Consider the following 18,241-nt stretch of genomic DNA (forward strand, 5'->3'; position numbering starts at 1 on the left):
CTTTGGAACTTCCTGCCTATTGACTTAGGCAGATGGCTTCATTGTAGTCTTTTCAGCTATCGCCTACCCTACCCAGGCATGTAGAAGCTATTATGTTTTTTATCTGTTTTTATTGTTGGTTTTATTATTTTTTATTATTTTAAATATTTTTAAATACCTGACTTTAACTGTTTTTGCCTATAATGTTATTGTTTTAATTCTTTCTGTAAACTTGAGATTTTTTACAAATAAAATACATAAATAAAATGTATGGGCTCCTGCTGGGAGGAAGGGCGGGATATAAATCAAATAATGAATCAAAGAAATAAATAAATAAATAAATAAAAATATAGAGTCACTGTGGCCCTTTGTTGTATTTCCTTTTTTAGGATCAAAGGAATCTGCCTTATACCGACTCAGGCCATTTGGTGCCACCTAGCTGAGTACTGATGACATGGACTAGCATTGGCTCTCCAGGATTCCAGGCAATAGTCTTTTCCAGAATTTGAATTTTGGACCTTTGCATGCAAAGCATTTGTCCTACCACTGAGCTACAACCCTTCCCCTGTTTTAAGAAAAGATATTTTAAAATTGTTCATTTCAATTCACTAGTGAATGCACATCATAACTTGTGCAGATCCACACCATACGTTTAAAGCACTTTCAACACATATTTGACACACATGACTCACACCACAGAATCATGGGAACTGTAGTTTGTTAAGGGTGGTGAGCTACTCACCATCTCTCAGCCTAATCTGCCCCTCAGGATGAAAACAACAGAGGGGAACCATGACCACCCCAAGAAAGAAGGGCACGCTGAAAATGTAGAGGAAATAATCATGTACAACCATAGTGTGAAATCAGATACTTATTGGGACATAGTATGAAGAAATATTGATATAAGCATGATTATGAAATATGTTTATTATTTACACAACCTGTAAAGATATTTATAGTGCAATCCTACGTTTGTTTACTCAGAAGCAAGTCTCAATGTATTCAAGGGGGCTTACTCAAACAGGGAAGCGTGCACAGAACTGCAGCTTCAAGTGATGAAATGGAAATGGACTGTCTTCAAGTCGATCCCGACTTATGGCTACCTTATGAATAGAGTTTTCATGGTAAGCAGTATTCAGAGGGGGTTTACCATTGCCTCCCTCTGAGGCTAAGTCCTCCCCAGTTGGCTAGGGCCTGCTCAGCTTGCCACAGCTACACAAGCCAGCCCCTTCCTTGTCTGCAACTGCCAGCTAGGGGGCAACTGGGCTCCTTGGGACTATGCAGCTTGCCCACGGCTGCACAGGTGGCAGGGCACGTAACCCCTGAGCCACTCACTGTGGGGGTGATCTTTGGCTGGCCCTTGACACCCAGGAGATACGAACAGGGATTTGAACTCATAGACTCTGGACTCCCAGCCAGGCTTTTCTCCCCACTAAGGAACTTCATTCACCCTACCCAAAATTCAGATTCATGCCACTTTAAGCTGTTTTGCTTGTTTATACTTGTTTATACTTGTTTTTATGTTTAATGGATTTTAAAGGGATTTATTTCTTATTGTGAGCTGCCTTGTTTTCTAATCTGCAACCCTACCTCACAGGTTTGTTGGAAAGACAGCACACACACACACACACACACACACACACACACGAGATGTAAATATATATACACCCCATATAATAGTTTATTGTCAAAACCAGTTGGTTACTGCAGAACATTTTTTTAAAAAATCAGTATTAGTTCCTACATAATAAAAACAGTGATACCTAAGTAAGCCCTGCCTAATTGCTTTTAAAAGTAGCATTGGAGGGGGAGAGAAAGATTTACAACACAAACACAGTTTCTTGCTATGTTCATTCAAAAGTCCCATCAATTTACAGCACAATCCTAACCATGTCTACTCAAAAGTAAGTCCTATTGAATTCAATGGGGTTTACTCCGGGTATGTGGGATTAGCATTGCAATTTTACTTCCCAAAAAGCAAGTATTGGATTAACGCTGGATATTGGGAAGGTTCAAAACGTTGCCCTCTTCAACCTCCCAGGAAAATTTAAACTTGTTTGACTCCTGTACATAAGAGCGAAAAAGACTGAAAGCTATATATTTATTCAATTTATGAGATGTTCAGATAAGCAGGAAAAAACAAGTTTTCTGACTTGCAAGGGGGTCTGGGTACCACCTTGTCAATCACAACCCCGACTTCACTTATTGGCTACAAACCTGAAAGGGCGGGATTAGAGTAGCTAGCTATGAGCTCATTTAACTGAAGTTGTGGGGGGGGCGGTTGACATTTTTGTGTGTATCTCATGAAGCAGACCACCTAGAAACTTATTTTAAAAAAAGAAAAGAAAAAAGAAAGCTTAGAGTCCGGATATTAAGGTGATTCACCCAGAGACCCGGAGAGCACCCCAAAAATCCAGAGTCTGTGGACAAAAACGACATCTGGCAACTCTAGTGTGTATGCAGCCTATATCATTTTGAAGGTTGGTTCACAGTACTGGACTGAGTATTTGTAGGTCAAACAAATACCTTCTAGGACTGTGATTCTATGACCTAGGAGGCTCACTGAGGCAGTGAACTTGTGCCTCCTGTCCTGGACTATACCACTTGAGACTACAGGTGTGGCCTTTTTGCACCTCCATTTACAAAACAAAACAAAACAAAACAAAACCTTCTCCAGATAGAATATTAAGGAGAAGAATTAAAGCCTACTACCTAACATGTAAGTTTCTATGTGGAAGGTGTGGTTTGTTTGTTTTTTATATTCACCCTAAACACATTCAAACATGGGAGGCTCCCTTGCAGTCTCAAGAAGTGCAGCCTGACATAGGTTTGCCAGGTTGATGAGAGCTAGGTCTCTGTTGCAATTTTCCCCAAAGGAAGCACTGCAGTTCTATCTAGTGTGTCTTATTCACTGGTAATTTGAGTCAGCCAATATGGAAACGCTGTGCCTCACAGCACATTTATCAGGTGTCAGAATGAAACCTGTGGGTTGTTTACAGAGACTGTAACTCCCCCAGAAGTATTTTTCCTTATTCTTATTATCAAAAGCAACAACACGCCCCATTTTAGTATTTGTATTATTTGTTTTTCAGTGTCAAAGAGTTTTATTTCCAGGGGGCACAGCTCTAGTCAGATAAGGGTTTCATTGTGCTGACACAAACCTGTTTTGTGCTGGTTTAATATGGTAACATGTTGTGGAAATGTAGTTTGAAAAGAAAGACAGGACCATTTGGAACAAGCATGCCATTGGATTTCTCCACAACCAGAGCAGCCTTCTAGTTTTGGTGTGTGACTTTTTTTTTTCCTTTCCTTAAACCAGGTATAGTTACATGACGGTTGTTGAGGTGCATCAGTGCATTGGTCAGCCAGGGGGAGTGAATTTTCCTGTCTTGGGTTGAACAGAGCAAAAGTGAGTCTTCCGAGTGTGGTAAGTACCTATGCAGCTGCTTTCTTGCACTAGGTAGTACATGTTCAGAGGTAATACTAATCCTCTACATAGGGAGGGTGAGGAGATGGAGAAGGGGGAGTGATGTCAAACTCTTAGCTTAAACCATGTGATGATAAGAACTGCCTAGAATAGGGATGGGCAAGACATTTGACTCAATTCGCCCTTCCGAAACAATACAAAACCCCAAACACAGCCATCCTTTGAAATTTGCATTTATTCAAATTTTGTGAAGCAGTTCTCCAACCAAGCAATGTTTACAAAAATTTATAGTGTTGTGTGTTTGGGGGTTGGAATGGATGATCCCTGTGAGTCCCCTTCCAGCCTCTGATTTGGAATCATGTGCCTTGGGGTGAGGGGCTGGCTCTGCTGGAGTTTCTTTTGTTAAGCTAATAGAGTGGCCAGGCTGTTAATGGGTCTATTAGGTGCCCAGCAACTGGTGAATGGGCCAGGAAGATCCTTTTGTCATTTAAACTCTTCAAGAGAGCCTCCCCCACTCCTGGCGGCTAGCAGAGGTTTGTGGTTTGAGTGTGTTTAGAGTGGTCTAGAGAAAGGCTGGGGACTGAAGGCAGGCAGGCAGATTGGCTCTCTGCACCATGGCTTTAAGATGCCTCCTGTAACTCAGATGGAAAAGCTGGATATTGGACTGCTGATGCCTTGAACCCCTCCATCCTAAGCTCAGGTTGGAATGTGTGTAAATAAATGAACCATATTTCATAAAGATACAACAGTCTCTGCTGATCTTCTTCCCAAAGGAAACCAAGCCCAGGATGAGCGAGGGACCTCTGAAATCTCACTGCTCAGAGATTGGGGATGCATGCAACAATATATTCGGGGAATGTGGGCATAAAATGCATATGTTAGTGAAAATAACATGCAAAAATGCATTATATTAGGAGAAATTGCTTGCAAAAATGTAAACAGTGAAAACTGCATATATTAGGAGAAAGACGTACTAAAATGATGAATTTTCAGGGGGGATATATATATATATATATATATAAGCAAATTGCTGCAGAAATGTGGAGAACCAAAGCTGATAGATCTTTCCATCCCTAGCCTGGAAGTAAGGTTTCTAGAATCTGACTGGAGATCTCTAGGCCAGACAACTTTCTTTTTACTAATTTATTTATTTATTTGTTTGTTAAATTTGTTTCCTGCCCTTCCTCCCAGAGGAGCCCAGGATGGCTTGTTCTGTTTCTTTAACAGTGGCTTGATTTGCAGCCATGATCAGATGATCCTGTTGATCTCCATGCTGTGAAAAACTTCACCTACTGATGTCTGCAGACTGGACTTCTTTAAAAGCTCAAGAGCAGGCCTGGCCCTTTTTCTAATAAGTTTGGCAATCCAGGTCACTGGCATATGTTGCTTGCTTGGTAATGATTTCACAACCCTCTTCATGTTAGCAAAGGCTTCTTCCCACACCACCACGATAAAATTGAAAGCCAGAACCATGTCAGCAGCGCATTCACAGGTATCCTTCCCAACCAAGTGTTTTTCCATCCACCCAGGCTATTATTGGATGTGAAAGGCCTGTATGTTTGGGCTAACCCAGAGGTAGCCAACTTGGTACCTTCCAGATGTTGTTGACTGCAATTCCCATCAACCCCAGGCAGCATGGCCAATAGGAAGGAATGATGGGAGTTTTAGTCCAAAAACTCCCATGCAGCTCCTGTTTTCAAATGTTCCATGATGTTGTGGGAAGACGCTATGGAGTAGCTACCTCCATACTAGATAGTGGTATATGTAGTGGCCTTAAATCAAGCTATACACATAGTAGAATCACACGGTGTAACCTCTTCATGTACCACTTCAACTGTACAACTGTTGCTCTCAGGTTGGGAATTAATTTCATGTTTGAGGTTATGCCACATTAATACAATACCATAATGTGGAAAATTAGCATATCAAAGAGAAGGACTAGGCAGAACTTTTTTTCTGACAGGCACCTCTGTCTGCAGTCTGAGCAGTCTAGTAACAGCTGCACCCTGTGATTTGCCCGATTGTATCATTAGGTTGCAAAAGAGCTAGTATTTAGTTTAAGAGAGATGTGGCTTCTGAATGGGTAGTGATACAGTGTATGTTTCAGACTATTACACTCTAGTTTGAAGTAAATCAAGGATGACAGTTGATTTTCAGAAAAGATAGTTCCTCTTAAGAGGTGTTTTCTCTAGCTCTGGTTTCATAATTTGATTACAATGAAAACAGTTAATTTACAACATTTTCATGTATGTGGTTGATACCATTTAACATGTCATTGTCTGGGGAAATCCAAAACCTTCCACTTCAGGAAATGGAGGCAATACACAAGGCTTTCAAACAAGCTTCATGGTAGAAAATGAACTAAACGTTCACAAGACAAATGAGTAACTTTTGCAATGATGTTATTCTGAATGACCTGGGATGCCCCCCGCCCGCCCCTTAAGTGTGCAAGCACACCAAACAAAATGTATGGGATAAGCAACTGAATTTACTTCCACAGTAACCTACTCTTTGCTTAAAGGTACCACATGAACACGTTGGCAGCTTGTTAGCTGTTCTTACGTGATGAAATGATGTGCTGTGATTCTGTAATATGCTGGTTAATCACCTAAAGCTAATAAGGATAGTATAATACTGCTAGCAATAATGCTGTGTTCTTAAGTATATTTTATACTTCAGCATAGCAGCTTGTAACATTCTGAATGTTGAAAAAGATTGTCGAGGATCAACTTGAATTGAACGTGAACCTAAGTAGTTCATTTTGTAAAGGAACGAATGTGAACTGGCATTAGTTCTTTTTGGACATGTCAAACTTGAACTAGTTCCTTTTAAAAATGAACTTCCCAATCTCTGCTTCTAGTTTCCCAGTTTCCCTCCCCTCCAATACTAACCCCTTCCCCCAGTTCCTGTGTCCCCTGCAGGCCCACCATGCAGCCATTGTTGAGGCTCTTCCTTTTTGTTTTGCCGCTCTCAAGTAGTCTCTCTTCAACTTGGGGTCTGAGTAAAATGAGATTTACATTTTTCCTAGCCCCTTAGTGGACATTTCTAGAGTGACCCATTGAATCGGGCTCCACCATTCTCCTCCCCCTTCAAAAGGGGGGATTGCAAGGTACTCCTTTGAGACCCTATCAGGTGCAGCAATACTCTTGTACTTAGAAAAGCAACTCATTAAGGTTCTGGCAGCAGTTGAAAAAGAAGCATGCCTAGGTGTGGCCAGCCCTCCTGCACCATTAAATGGTTATAGGCATGTGCTATGGAGGGTGAACATCACACACCCTATTTAATGGTTTCTGTAATTACTGCTGGGGAGGTTCAGTGCTTGATGTCCTACTGATGGTGGTAATCATTTTAATCCAGCTCTGATGAGCAAGTGCCTCAAGGTGGTGGTGTGTATTTGGGACGAGCATCTTCTTCCATTTTGACAACACCTGCCAAACATCATCTGTTTCTGTGTCACACTGCTGCTGTTTGTATGGAGGTTAAAGTACTGAAACCAGACTCCAGATAAACGCATGATGTTCAGCCAAACCCACGGTATACAATGCTCTGTAGTTAATTTGACTCAGGCCCCCTCGCATATGACCATGATTCACTTTTTGAAAGTGTTTGTCAAGTTTGCATGTGACAGATATGTGTGTGTGTAATAGGTCTAGAAAGTGAAAATGTTTCAGTAAGAGAGTTTTGGGATTTTTTAATGTTGAAAAGTCAGCTGAGAACAAACCCATGTCAATTACAAGGACAGCTCAGGTAGTCTGGAAGGGAATCATTTCTCTGTTAAAACCACAGCTTGGCATCTTCAATAGAGTGGTGATTCCTGCCACAGTGCAACAGAATCAACTATGCTGTTCTAAGGAAGTGTACAAAATCACCTGGTGCAACAGTTCATGATAGCATATCACCACATTGGTCACTGTGCTCTATCCTAAACACGTTTGCAGGTGCCGAGACTGACAAAAATACTGCCTTGCTTTGATTGCTTATTTTAGCTGTAGGGTGCTGGGACCTGCAAATTAATACTGCAACATGGAGTGCTCTTGCTCAGGGTTCCTGCCAGCCACCCTATCTTCTAGGATACCCTATTCCATTCCCTACCTGGTTTTCAGTTTTTTTCATCTTAGGCTGTAGGCACACCAGTCGCCTACAGCAAAACTTTTCCATTGGTCATGAGAAGAGCATGCTGGATCAAGCCAGTGGTCCATCTAGTCCAGCCTCCTGTTCTCACATGGGCCAACCAGATGCCCATGGGAAGCCCACAAGCAGGACCTAAGTGCAAGATCACTCTCCCCTTCTGCAGCAACTGGTTTTCTAAGGTATACTGCATTTGATTAGCTAGTAGCCATTAATAGCCTTATCCACACCTGGAGAGGCAATGGATTGATTTGCCAATCAGTTGTGAAATCTCTTTGAAGCTGAATTTAAAAAAATAAAACTCTCTCGAGCTGATCCCACCAGGTTTTACAGTAAAAAAAGGGTGACTAGTGTTGTGTGCCCCCATTTTCAGAAAAGAGAGGTGGAAAGACACATTGGAGCTGGCAGAATAGTAAGTGTGTCTCTACCCTCTGTGAGGATTCTATGGCCACTAACCATGCTGTCCTTATTGGACTATTTTTTCTGACTTCACCCAATTTTTTGTATATATAGTGCTGCAAATCCTGGGGTTCCACGAGTCTGCCAATACCTTCCTCCCTCTTGTGCATGGATGGTGGTTTTGGCTACATAAGGATTGGCACTCAGAGACTGAGTTCACTATTAGTATACAGCATTACCACTCAGAACATTTAGTAGTTTTTCCCTAAACAATTGTATCGTGAGTGTACATGGCGCCGTCAGTGATAATAATATCCAGCATGTCTATAGTGCTTTAGGGTGTTCAAGACTCAACAAACATCATCTTGGTAATTGTACCACAGCTCTGTAAAAGGGTTATCTCTACATTACATATGTGGGGGGTGGGGGCTAAGCCACAGCAGCTTGTGTAAGGACACCTAGTGAAAGTTCATGGGCTAGAACAACTTGAAGTAGCTTCTACCTTCAGGATTTGGGAATCTTTTTCAGCCTGAGGGCTGCATTTCCTTCTGGGCAACCTTCAGAGGGTCACTTGGTACTGGCAGGCGGAGCAACTAGTGGGTGGAGCAACTAATGTAAATGTTACCTGTGTACAGTAAACTGGTTTAGACACACACACCCTCTGTACCCTCCATGTAGAGAAGAGGCATCATCATAGTTCAAGGACACATTCCAGCCAGCCATAAACACTTGGAGTGTGAAGCAGGGACAGTGAGGGGTGTGGCCTGGGGGGAGCTCTTAGGACCAAATAGGCCTGAAGGGCCACATTTGGCCCCTAGGCCTGAAGTTACCCACCCCTAGCCTAGGCTAACAAACAGATCCCCTTTTGTTGGTTTCATAACAAAGCGGTCACTAGGCATTAATGAAAAGAAATACAAATTAGCATTACAGAAAATAAATGGGGTGCAGCTTTATTTACAATGTAAAGTGCATCACACAGAAATTGTTCAAACAGATAACAAGCAGTGACATATATGACAATACATTACTTGCATTTAAAAAGTTTTTTTTGTTTTTGTTTTTAAAAAGGGAATTCATCTGAGAATTTAGTATGGCAAACATCTAATTTTACCATCCGGCCTTTTACCTCTAGGCACTACATCATACCAGCAGTGCTGTTCTTAAGGGTTCTTTTGGAGTCATTAACTTTTGAACCCTGTTTGTTCACCATATAGACTGGAAAATGTATGAGCCACTAGAACTAAAAAATAGGCCAGGCTTTATTATCCCTCTCCAATATTCCCCAACAGGGCTGGTGCCAGAGGGTGGCCAGGTTGGGCCCTGGCCAAGGACCCCTGCAGGGCTCCTCCTTAGGGTGGGTGGGTAGCAGTCCCTTTCCGTGATCCGTGTCAGCTCCCAACGCTGCTGCGGATCACAGAAAGGAGCTCCCAGGCACCCCCCCACAACTGTGCAGGCCTGCAACGCCTGCCTGCAAGCCCCACCAACCTCTCCCATTGGGGTGAATGCTGGCTGCACTGTGCACATGAGTGCCATCAACCACGATGGCAGCGGAGGCATCAGCCCCTTAGGGAAGCCTCAATCGCCATCTTGGTTGATGTCAGGCATGCGCACAGCGCAGCAGCATTCACCCCAACGGGAAAGGTAGGTGCGGGCAGGTGCTGTAGGCCCAGGGCAGGCTGGTGCTCAAGGGCCCAGTCATGCCTGGTGCCAGCCCTGCCCCCACATCCCAGATAAAAAGTGTTTTAGCTCTCACAATACACCCTTTTTAGGGGAAGGTATGATTCAGGATGTCATCAAGATAAAAAACACACAGAATACTTGAACACAATAGAAAACAGGGCAATTTTACAGCAAGTGAAGAAACAACAGTTTTAATTTCCTATTCTACCTATTTCATGACTGTTTTCTAAGGTGGAAATCTTATATACACTCACTTGGATGAAACTCCTCATTGAACTCAGTGGGACTTACTTCTGAATAAACATGCATAGGGTTTGGCCTGCATGTATCCAGAGCATGGAAGTAATAAGTTACAAAAAACGAATTACTTGTAATGCATTACTTTTTTGAGGAAAGAGCAGGTAATTCCTTTACATTTTGATTGTAATAGAACGAGGAGTAATTTTATTTCTTTTGAGGAGTAATTATAATGTTTCCAGCATTATTTGGGGGCATTACTGGGGGGAGGGAGCAGGGGAAGTCTTCTGCTCCTCTGATTTGTGGATGAAAATCATGTGCCTCAAACTGGGCTTCTGTGCAGTGTCACTCTTCCCTCATGCTCTGTGGGTGGGTAGGAGGTGACGAGGGAAGAGGTGGAGAGCGAGACGGGTGGTGTGGAGAAAACAATTGTTTACTTTAACAATTGGATGGTGGTGGAGACGAATGGAGTGTAAGGAAAAAGGAGCCAGAGGGCAAGAACATGGATAAAGGAGAAGGAAGCAGCAGCAGAATGGAGATAAAGAACTGTGTGTGTGTGTACGTGTGTACTGTCTTTGCACTTGGCACGCAAAGCGGCCTCTGCCACCCTCCCTGGCTACGTTGCTGGATTTGCAGTGTTTAAACATTTTTGCATCTTAGGGGAAAATGTTTGCTTAGGTGGGTGACCCTTAGTTGGTGGCAGGGCAGGGTCTGGGAGGTGGTTAAGTGAGAGAGATTATGCTTGCTGGCTGAGGGGGGGTTGCACTTGGTTTGACGTGCAAAGATCTGAGTAGTGGCCTCTGCCTCCCTCCCCACCTCCCTTACCAGCGGAGAGACCACCACAGCTGTCTTATAGATAAAAATAATTATTCTACTACCTCTCTGTGTGTGTATTTTTAATGTTGTTTTAGGCATCTTAGGTGTGCAGCAGACAATGCCAGCACCTTGTAGGCACTCTATTTTTAAAAAAAAGTAACTTAAGTGTAATTGTGTGACTACTTTTGAGTAATGGTAAATTAATCAATTCCTTTCAGAACAATTGTAATGGTAATTTATTCCTTTTTGGGGCCATGTAACAGTAATTGTAATTTATTCCTTTTTAAAAGTAATCTTCCAAGCTCTGCATGTATCACACTGTAAGTCTTGCAGAATTGTAAGCCCTGTTAAAAGTCACTGAATGAAGATAAGCTTATCATTAGTGTTAGTGATGTGTTTTCCAGCACAGTGTGAATTAGGTTGTGTGCATCTCAGTTTCCACATGCATTATGTTCTGGAGATTGTTGCCTGCTGCTGCCATAACAGGAGCAGATAACTTTTTAAAAAACTGTGCAAAACTAACTTTACTGGACTTGTGTATAGTTTATTCACAATGCTGTTATTATAACAAACAAATAGCTGTTATTATAATAAACAAATAGCTCTCTCTTAGCAGCTGAGACTAATATTTTGCTTTCTGCTCAAAACTAGATAGCAGTAAATGTATCTTAGAAATACATTTTTATTCTTTTGTCATCTTATAATCTTAATTTTTAAAGTTTCTAGGTAAAAGGATTACAGTGCGTTGTCTTTTTCTTTTAAATAGCCATTTCTCTTGCAAAATCCTAAAAATAAAATCCCTGTATGTGTGTGAGCATATGCATGAGAGGGAGAGCCTGCCTGTGTCCAGAAAGGGCTGTGGATTAATGAACAGTGAGATTATACATGACAACAATTATTTCCTTCTCTTTTGGAATGTAGCTTACTAAAAGCTATATCAGACACACTCGGCGCTTCCATGTTACAGCCTTTTAGTACTAGCTAGTCAGGTGGAAGTGGAATTATAACTGTGGTTCCAGACACTGAGCTATTTTCTCTGCTAACATCCGCATCTGTCCACACTACAAATATTTAAGTGGGTAGCACAGTGCTGGTGAGTATTTCTAGTACATTACAGATGGGCAATAATCTCATCCCCCTTTTTCACATCCATCTGTTAACATTTGTAGTGAAGCTCTGCAAAAGTTTTTTAAAAAACAGAAACATGGGCAGATTCACAATCTGATCATTTTATTTAACATAGATTATGCATAGCCCTAATACAAACCTCCTAAAAACTCTTTAATGTATGCAGCCATTGTTCCCACCCACACTTTTCCAAAGAAACTTACAAAAGCAGCAGTTGACCACCACCATAAAAGTTTGTCACTTATGGACAACTATGCTTTAAGATGTTTATAAATAATTAATTATTTTTGTGCTGTGCTGCTGTGAGTCTTTGAATCCTAACTGCAAATACTGATGGCAGGGTAAGTTGTGTTGTGTAAAAGCTAATGGCAGAAGTATGAGCAAGCAATGCAATATGGGTCTGCATACACAATTTAAAACACGTTCAAACCACACATACATACACACACATGCGCGCGCCAAATCCTAGGAACTGTAGTTTGTTCAGGGTGCTGGGAACTATAGCTCTGTGAAGAATAGACTACAGTGCCCAGGATTATTGGGGGGGGGATGTGCTTTAAATGTGTAGTGTACATGCAGCCATAGAAGCAGAAAAGTGTGGGAAAGGAAAAGTTACCAGTCACATCAGTCTATGTGTCATGGAATACTCCTCTGCAGAAGGGAAGTTAGCAATGCTCCCCCCACCTTTACATCCAAGGAGTAAGCTGCAATGATTTTTGAAGCCAAAAATAAATTGCCACAAATGAGCACTTGGGGGTGGGGAATTACAGGCCTGTAGAGAATACATTGTAATACAATGGTCTGGGAGTTATGTGTCTAAATTCTCCAGAATAAGTAAATGTAGAGATTTTGTAGAGAGGGGGTAGTGTAAAAGAAGCTCCCATTGTTATATGGAAAACATTCAGGCTGGAAAGTAGTGATATAGTAATATATATATACAGCAGAATTAGCACTAGTAGAAACGCTGTCCTTCCCTCTTTGTTCCTGATCATCTTTTAATTTTAGCAGTGACTAAATCTTTGTGGTTGAGCTCTCTGGTAATGACTGTTACAGTACTTAACCACAAGTCCTTTGTATTGTTTTGGATCACTAGGGTAACTGTTAAGATAATTTGAACTGGGACGTAACAGTAAACACACTTTCAGAGATAAATATATTAAGCAGTAGCACTTGGAAAAGAAGTATCCCATTTTGACCCAGGGCAACTGCCTACTAGTTACTAGCTCTGAGTGGAAATGGAAAACTATTTCCCTCACTCAGGTGGGGAGGGTGAACTGCAAACTAGTAATAGGCAAATAAGAAGCCTGATTTCCATTTGTTTTATGAAAAGGGCAACTACTGTTTTGCTTATTTAATTTTGAACTCAATAGCAACCAAACCCGAAAAGAACATTGTGCGTTTTAAATATATAAGCAATACATCTACAGTAAAATAACCAGGTGTCACTTCACAGCAGGACTAATCACATTAGGAGGCTCATTTGGCTTGGGCCTCAAGCTCAAAGGGGGGCTCAAATTTAGACACTTGTTAATTTTTTGGCATTTGATAAGTTTTGCAATTTGCTTTTTATTTACACTGGACCACAATATGACACTTTTTCAACTTAGAACTGGTATAGATTTTGTCATATCAAAGAGTTTAAAATGTTCATAAATATTAATAAAAACATATAGGTTCTGATGGCACACAATTAGACCCTGATGAACATGTCCTTTCATATCAGCTGATTATACAAACAAACCAGTCACTCTCTTTTTTTGTGCCCTATTTTGTTTTCATGTGTTGCCATTTTTTATTTTTATTATGGCCAGGGCCTCAAACGTTGAAAGTGTCCCAGGTTTCTCTGGACCATTGAGAGGGCCTGCTTCACAGTACAACTGCTTTAATAATATATATATATATATATATATATATATATATATATATATTTAAAAAAACTACAAGACACTTCAGTTCCCTACCACCACCTTCCCTCTCACAGGAGTTCCCTATTATCAGTCCACTTTCCCTTGGGGGCAGCCCTCCTATGTACGGAAATCTGTATCCATCCAATGGTGCATATACAAAATTAGGTCTCCTATTTATTATCATTATGATCAAGTCTCAAAGACTGGTATAATTCATTCTATGCTGCCAAGGGGTGGTGGTAGGCTTGTCTCTTTCAAATAGTAGCCTTCCAATACTATATGAAAAACTATTTTTGAAACTTTTATTTGGAAGGGGAGGGAACAATGGAGCACAAAGTATGCTCAAAGATTTGCAACAATTAATACTACTGCAAGTTTCTTGGGATAACACTGTTTGTACATTTGTGTGCATTGACAGCAGCATATACAGCATAAATGATAATACTTCTGCATGTGAAAAAGGTGATTCCTTTCAAAATATAAAAAATATAAGAAAATATAATACAAAATTAAAAAAAACTCAAACACATAATTTTTTACAATGGCTGTACTACCAGGGCTCACTGGATCAGAACTGGAATGTTCATAGTGGTTGCTCTAATGTTAAAAGTGGTGGGATCCAGTTTTCCTTTTCCTAGATTGGCACACAAGCAAAGAGACAAAAAGGGGTTAATTGTTAATTGCAGATCATTAAGCATGAGAAGAAAGCAGGATGTACTGTATCAGGAAGATGTCTGCCCTGATTCAGCTAGGGCAGGGATGAGGAACCTGTAGCTCTCCAGCTATTGTTGGACTACAGCTCCCATCATCCCTTGACATTGGCCATGTTGTCTTGGGCTGGTGGAGGTTGGAGTCCAACAACATCTGGAGGGCCACAAGGTTCCCCATTTCTGAGCTAGGGCCATACACTCTTGGAAAAACAAGAGTACATTCACAGCTCCTATCAGATTATTTGCAATAGTGCTGATAAACTGTTCATAATATATATGTTGGACTGCATGTGTTCAGGGGGTTGGATTTACCTTTCCCCTGCTCTCCCCAAACAAATGATTGATGCCATTGCTGATAATTTGGCTGGCTTTTAGAGAGTCACATGAGTACCGTTATGCTGCAGTGGGTATATATAAATTGGACTGAGGCTAGCATGCACTACTATTGAAATTATCAATGTGACATAGATTAAAGTGGGTCCATTGCACTACTCAAAAGATAACTGTGATGGCAGGTCACATTGTAAGTTTAGTTAAGGTTGTGGAATCTTTATTCAGCTCAAGGGCCACATTCCCTTCTGGGCCACTGAAGAGTGGGCCTGGGGAGGGGGAGCAGCCTGGGGAAGAATTCAGATCAGGTCAGATAGAGAGGCAGGAGGCCCCATTTGGCCCCAAGGCCTGAGGTTCTCTCCATGCCCCTGTTGTAAGTGGTTGTGTATATATCTTTCAAAGGGCAGAGAGAGAAGAATTGGGGAAAACATTTTCCTCTCAAATCAAAACTATTGATATGAGAAACTGTAAACTTACCTAGAGCAGTCATGTCCAGTCCAAGGTGAAGTGCAGTGGCACCGATTTGGTCGTATGCATTTCCCACCATTTAAGCATGGAGATTGACAGACAGCTGTATTAGAAGGCCAGAAATGCACATTACCGTTTGTTTGCATAAATGGTGGCCAACCTGTGGCTCTCCCGATGCTGTTGGGCTACAGCTCTCATCAGCTCCAGCCAGAAGGGCCATGCTGGCTGGGGCTGATGGGAGTTCTAGTCCAACAGCAGCTGAGTGGCCACAGTTTAGCCACCCCAGCTTATATTATATATAGTATAATTTATAGCTAGTAAAATTGCTCATATATAAAAAATATTAACTGTGAACAAGTTTCAGCTGGTTTTACTGCATGGACACAATTATAAAAGCAAACAGGTGTCTTTTAAAAAAATTCAGTACATTCTGAGAACTTCAGCGTTTTCTGTTTTGTTTAAGATGTATGCTTCTAGTCCTCAAGGTAGATAACAAAACATTTAAAAGCCAAATGGTACAAGTGGAGCTCTGGGGAGCAACTTTCAATAGCCAGTGGAAGGGACTATTCTGCCCTTCACAGCTCTGCTTCTCTATTCCTGCTCCTTCCTTCCCATGCGTACATTTCCTTCATGCCTCATAGGCCTCAGCCTTCCTCTCTACTGTTTCACATCATTGGCTAAATTCTCTTTTTGCCACTGGGGAAAAAAAAGCAATCGCCCATCCACCATTTCCTCAAACTGTTTGTTCAAAAAAGTATGTCAGAAACCATGACAGAGACAGCCTTAAACTTCAAGGAGATATCTGTCTTCCCTAAGAAATTCCAGAATCCCTGCCATTTCATCCTGTTTTGTTTCTTGGGAACCAACAATATAGTGCAGATTTGGATAGAACTTAAATGCACCTGTTTCAATGTATAGACATTAAGGGACTATGAGAGGAAAAAACAGCTTTTTTGTTACTAGAAACAAACATACGTGCTTTAACCAACTCTTCTTCTATAGGTACAAGGGAGACTAAACACAGACTAGCTAAAATGATGAAACTGAGGTTATCATACTTTGGACACATCATGAGAAGACATGATTCACTAGAAAAGACATGATAAATCCATGTTGGGTTCTGGTAATCGCTGCATTGTTTTCAAGGTACTTACAGACTGACCACTTTATAATCTGCTTCAGAATTTTGACTCGGTAGGAAAAGTGCCCAAACAGCAATGGTTTCACTGTGTTAGTTATTTAATTATCCAGAAATGACCAAAATGAACAAAACCTTCCAGATGAATCTTTTATATCTATCTATCTATCTATCTATCTATCTATCTATCTATCTATCTATCTATCTATCTATCTATCTATCTATCTATCTATCTATGTTTTCAAAATGTTTTTAAAGATGTGTTGTTTTAATATATTTTAGTCTGTTTTTATGATGATTCACAGTGTCTTTAGTGCTTTTGTTTGCCACCCTGTTTGGGCCCAGTGCTCTTCAACATTTTTATTAATAACTTGGACATGTGAGAAATGCTTATCAAATTTGCAGATGACACAAAATTGGGAGGGATAGCCAATACCCTGAAGGACAGAAAAAAAAATCAAAGTGATCTTGATAGGCTGGAGCATCGAGCTGAAAACAACAGAATGAAATTTAACAGGGATAAGAGCGAAGTTCTAGACATAGGAAAAAGAAACCAAGTGCACAGGTATAAGATGGGGGATAACTGGCTCAGCAATACTACAATCTTGAGATTGTTGTTGATCACAAGCTGAATATGAGCCAACAGTGTGATGTGGCTGCAAAAAAGGCAAATGCTATTTTAGGCTGCATTAAACAGAAGTATAATTTCCAAATCACGTGATGTACTAGTTTTCCTCTATTCAGCACTGGTTAGGCTTCATCTTGAGTACTGCGTCCATTTCTGGACACCACACTTTAAGAAGGATGCAGACAATCTGGAACTAGTTCAGAAGAGGGCAATAAGGATGATCCAGAGACTGGAAACAAAGCCCTATGAAGAGAGACTGAAAAAACCGGGCATGTTTGGCCTTGAGAAGATAATACTGAGTGGAGATATGATAGCTCTCTTCAAGTTCTTGAAAGTATGTCACACAGAGAAGGGCTAGGATCTTTTCTCTATTGTCCCAGAGTGCAGGACACAGAATAGTGGGCTCAAGTTATAGGAAGCCAGATTCCGACTGAACATCAGGAAAAGCTTCCTAACTGTTAGAGCCATGTGACAATGGAACCAATTACCTAGGGAGGTGGTGGGCTCTCCAACAGTGGAGGCATTCAAGAAGCAGTTGGGCAGCCACCTGTTGGGGATGCTTTAAGTTGTATTCCTGCATTGAGCAGGGGGTTGGACTCAATGGCCTCATAGGCCCCTTCCAACTTTACTATTCTATGATTCTAATAATTACAACTTGCATCACCCCAGCTACTGGTGTTTTCTCCCAGGAATGATGGGAATAGTAGTTTTCTTGTGACATCTCTATATTAAAAAAAAACCTTACATATGTTCCCGAAAAACAGCCTTGAAGGACATATGACCTTACAATGGACAATGATAAAAAAATATATATTTTTGAAGGTAAATGTAAAATTTTTTTTGATGCACACAGCAGTGCGATTTGATATACTGTATCAACTGGGTAACATTGTACACAGATTTTAGAGTTAAGTGGTCTTTGTTAATATTAAAGTTGATAAGAGTATCTGTGGAAACATCCTTGCTAGAAAACTGGCATTGCCAGACCAAGAAAAACATTTATTTACAAAATAAGATTGCAATATTGTCCTTCAAAGTTTCCCAGGAACAACTGCATATCATTGTAACAGACGTCTCTTGCTTTGCTAGATGTTGCTGCTAGATTGTGGGAGGCACACGGTTAAAGAGGCTTACCCTGATGGCATCGTGATCCAGTCCATCCTGCTGGGCAATCACACCTGTATGGAGCTACACAGCGACCTCCATTCAGACAATGCAGGATACAGATTGCTAAAGGGAAGAGGGGAGACAAACAAAAATCAGAAA

The 18,241-nt window shown here is 41.1% G+C and overlaps 1 protein-coding gene and 1 long non-coding RNA gene across 3 annotated transcripts in view; one reads left to right on the plus strand and one right to left on the minus strand.

Annotated features, from left to right (window-relative positions):
* Positions 1–1,028: 1,028 nt before the first annotated feature.
* LOC133387328 (uncharacterized) lies at positions 1,029–16,348 on the plus strand. Its single transcript, XR_009763454.1, has 3 exons — positions 1,029–1,103; positions 3,299–3,406; positions 16,212–16,348. It is a non-coding gene; the product is annotated as an uncharacterized LOC133387328 (long non-coding RNA).
* Positions 8,966–18,241, minus strand: part of SVEP1 (sushi, von Willebrand factor type A, EGF and pentraxin domain containing 1) — a 187,626-nt gene continuing 178,350 nt past the window's right edge. For both annotated transcript variants that reach the window (XM_061631879.1, XM_061631871.1), the window contains 3 exons: positions 18,110–18,205; positions 15,219–15,312; positions 8,966–14,335 (listed from right to left, as the gene is read on the minus strand). In XM_061631879.1, the coding sequence (XP_061487863.1) occupies positions 14,305–14,335; positions 15,219–15,312; positions 18,110–18,205 (221 nt within the window). In that variant the 3' untranslated portion in view covers positions 8,966–14,304. The remainder of the gene's footprint in view (positions 14,336–15,218; positions 15,313–18,109; positions 18,206–18,241) is intronic.

Source organism: Rhineura floridana, chromosome 1 (genome assembly GCF_030035675.1).
Source record: "Rhineura floridana isolate rRhiFlo1 chromosome 1, rRhiFlo1.hap2, whole genome shotgun sequence".
Taxonomy (NCBI): domain Eukaryota; kingdom Metazoa; phylum Chordata; class Lepidosauria; order Squamata; family Rhineuridae; genus Rhineura; species Rhineura floridana.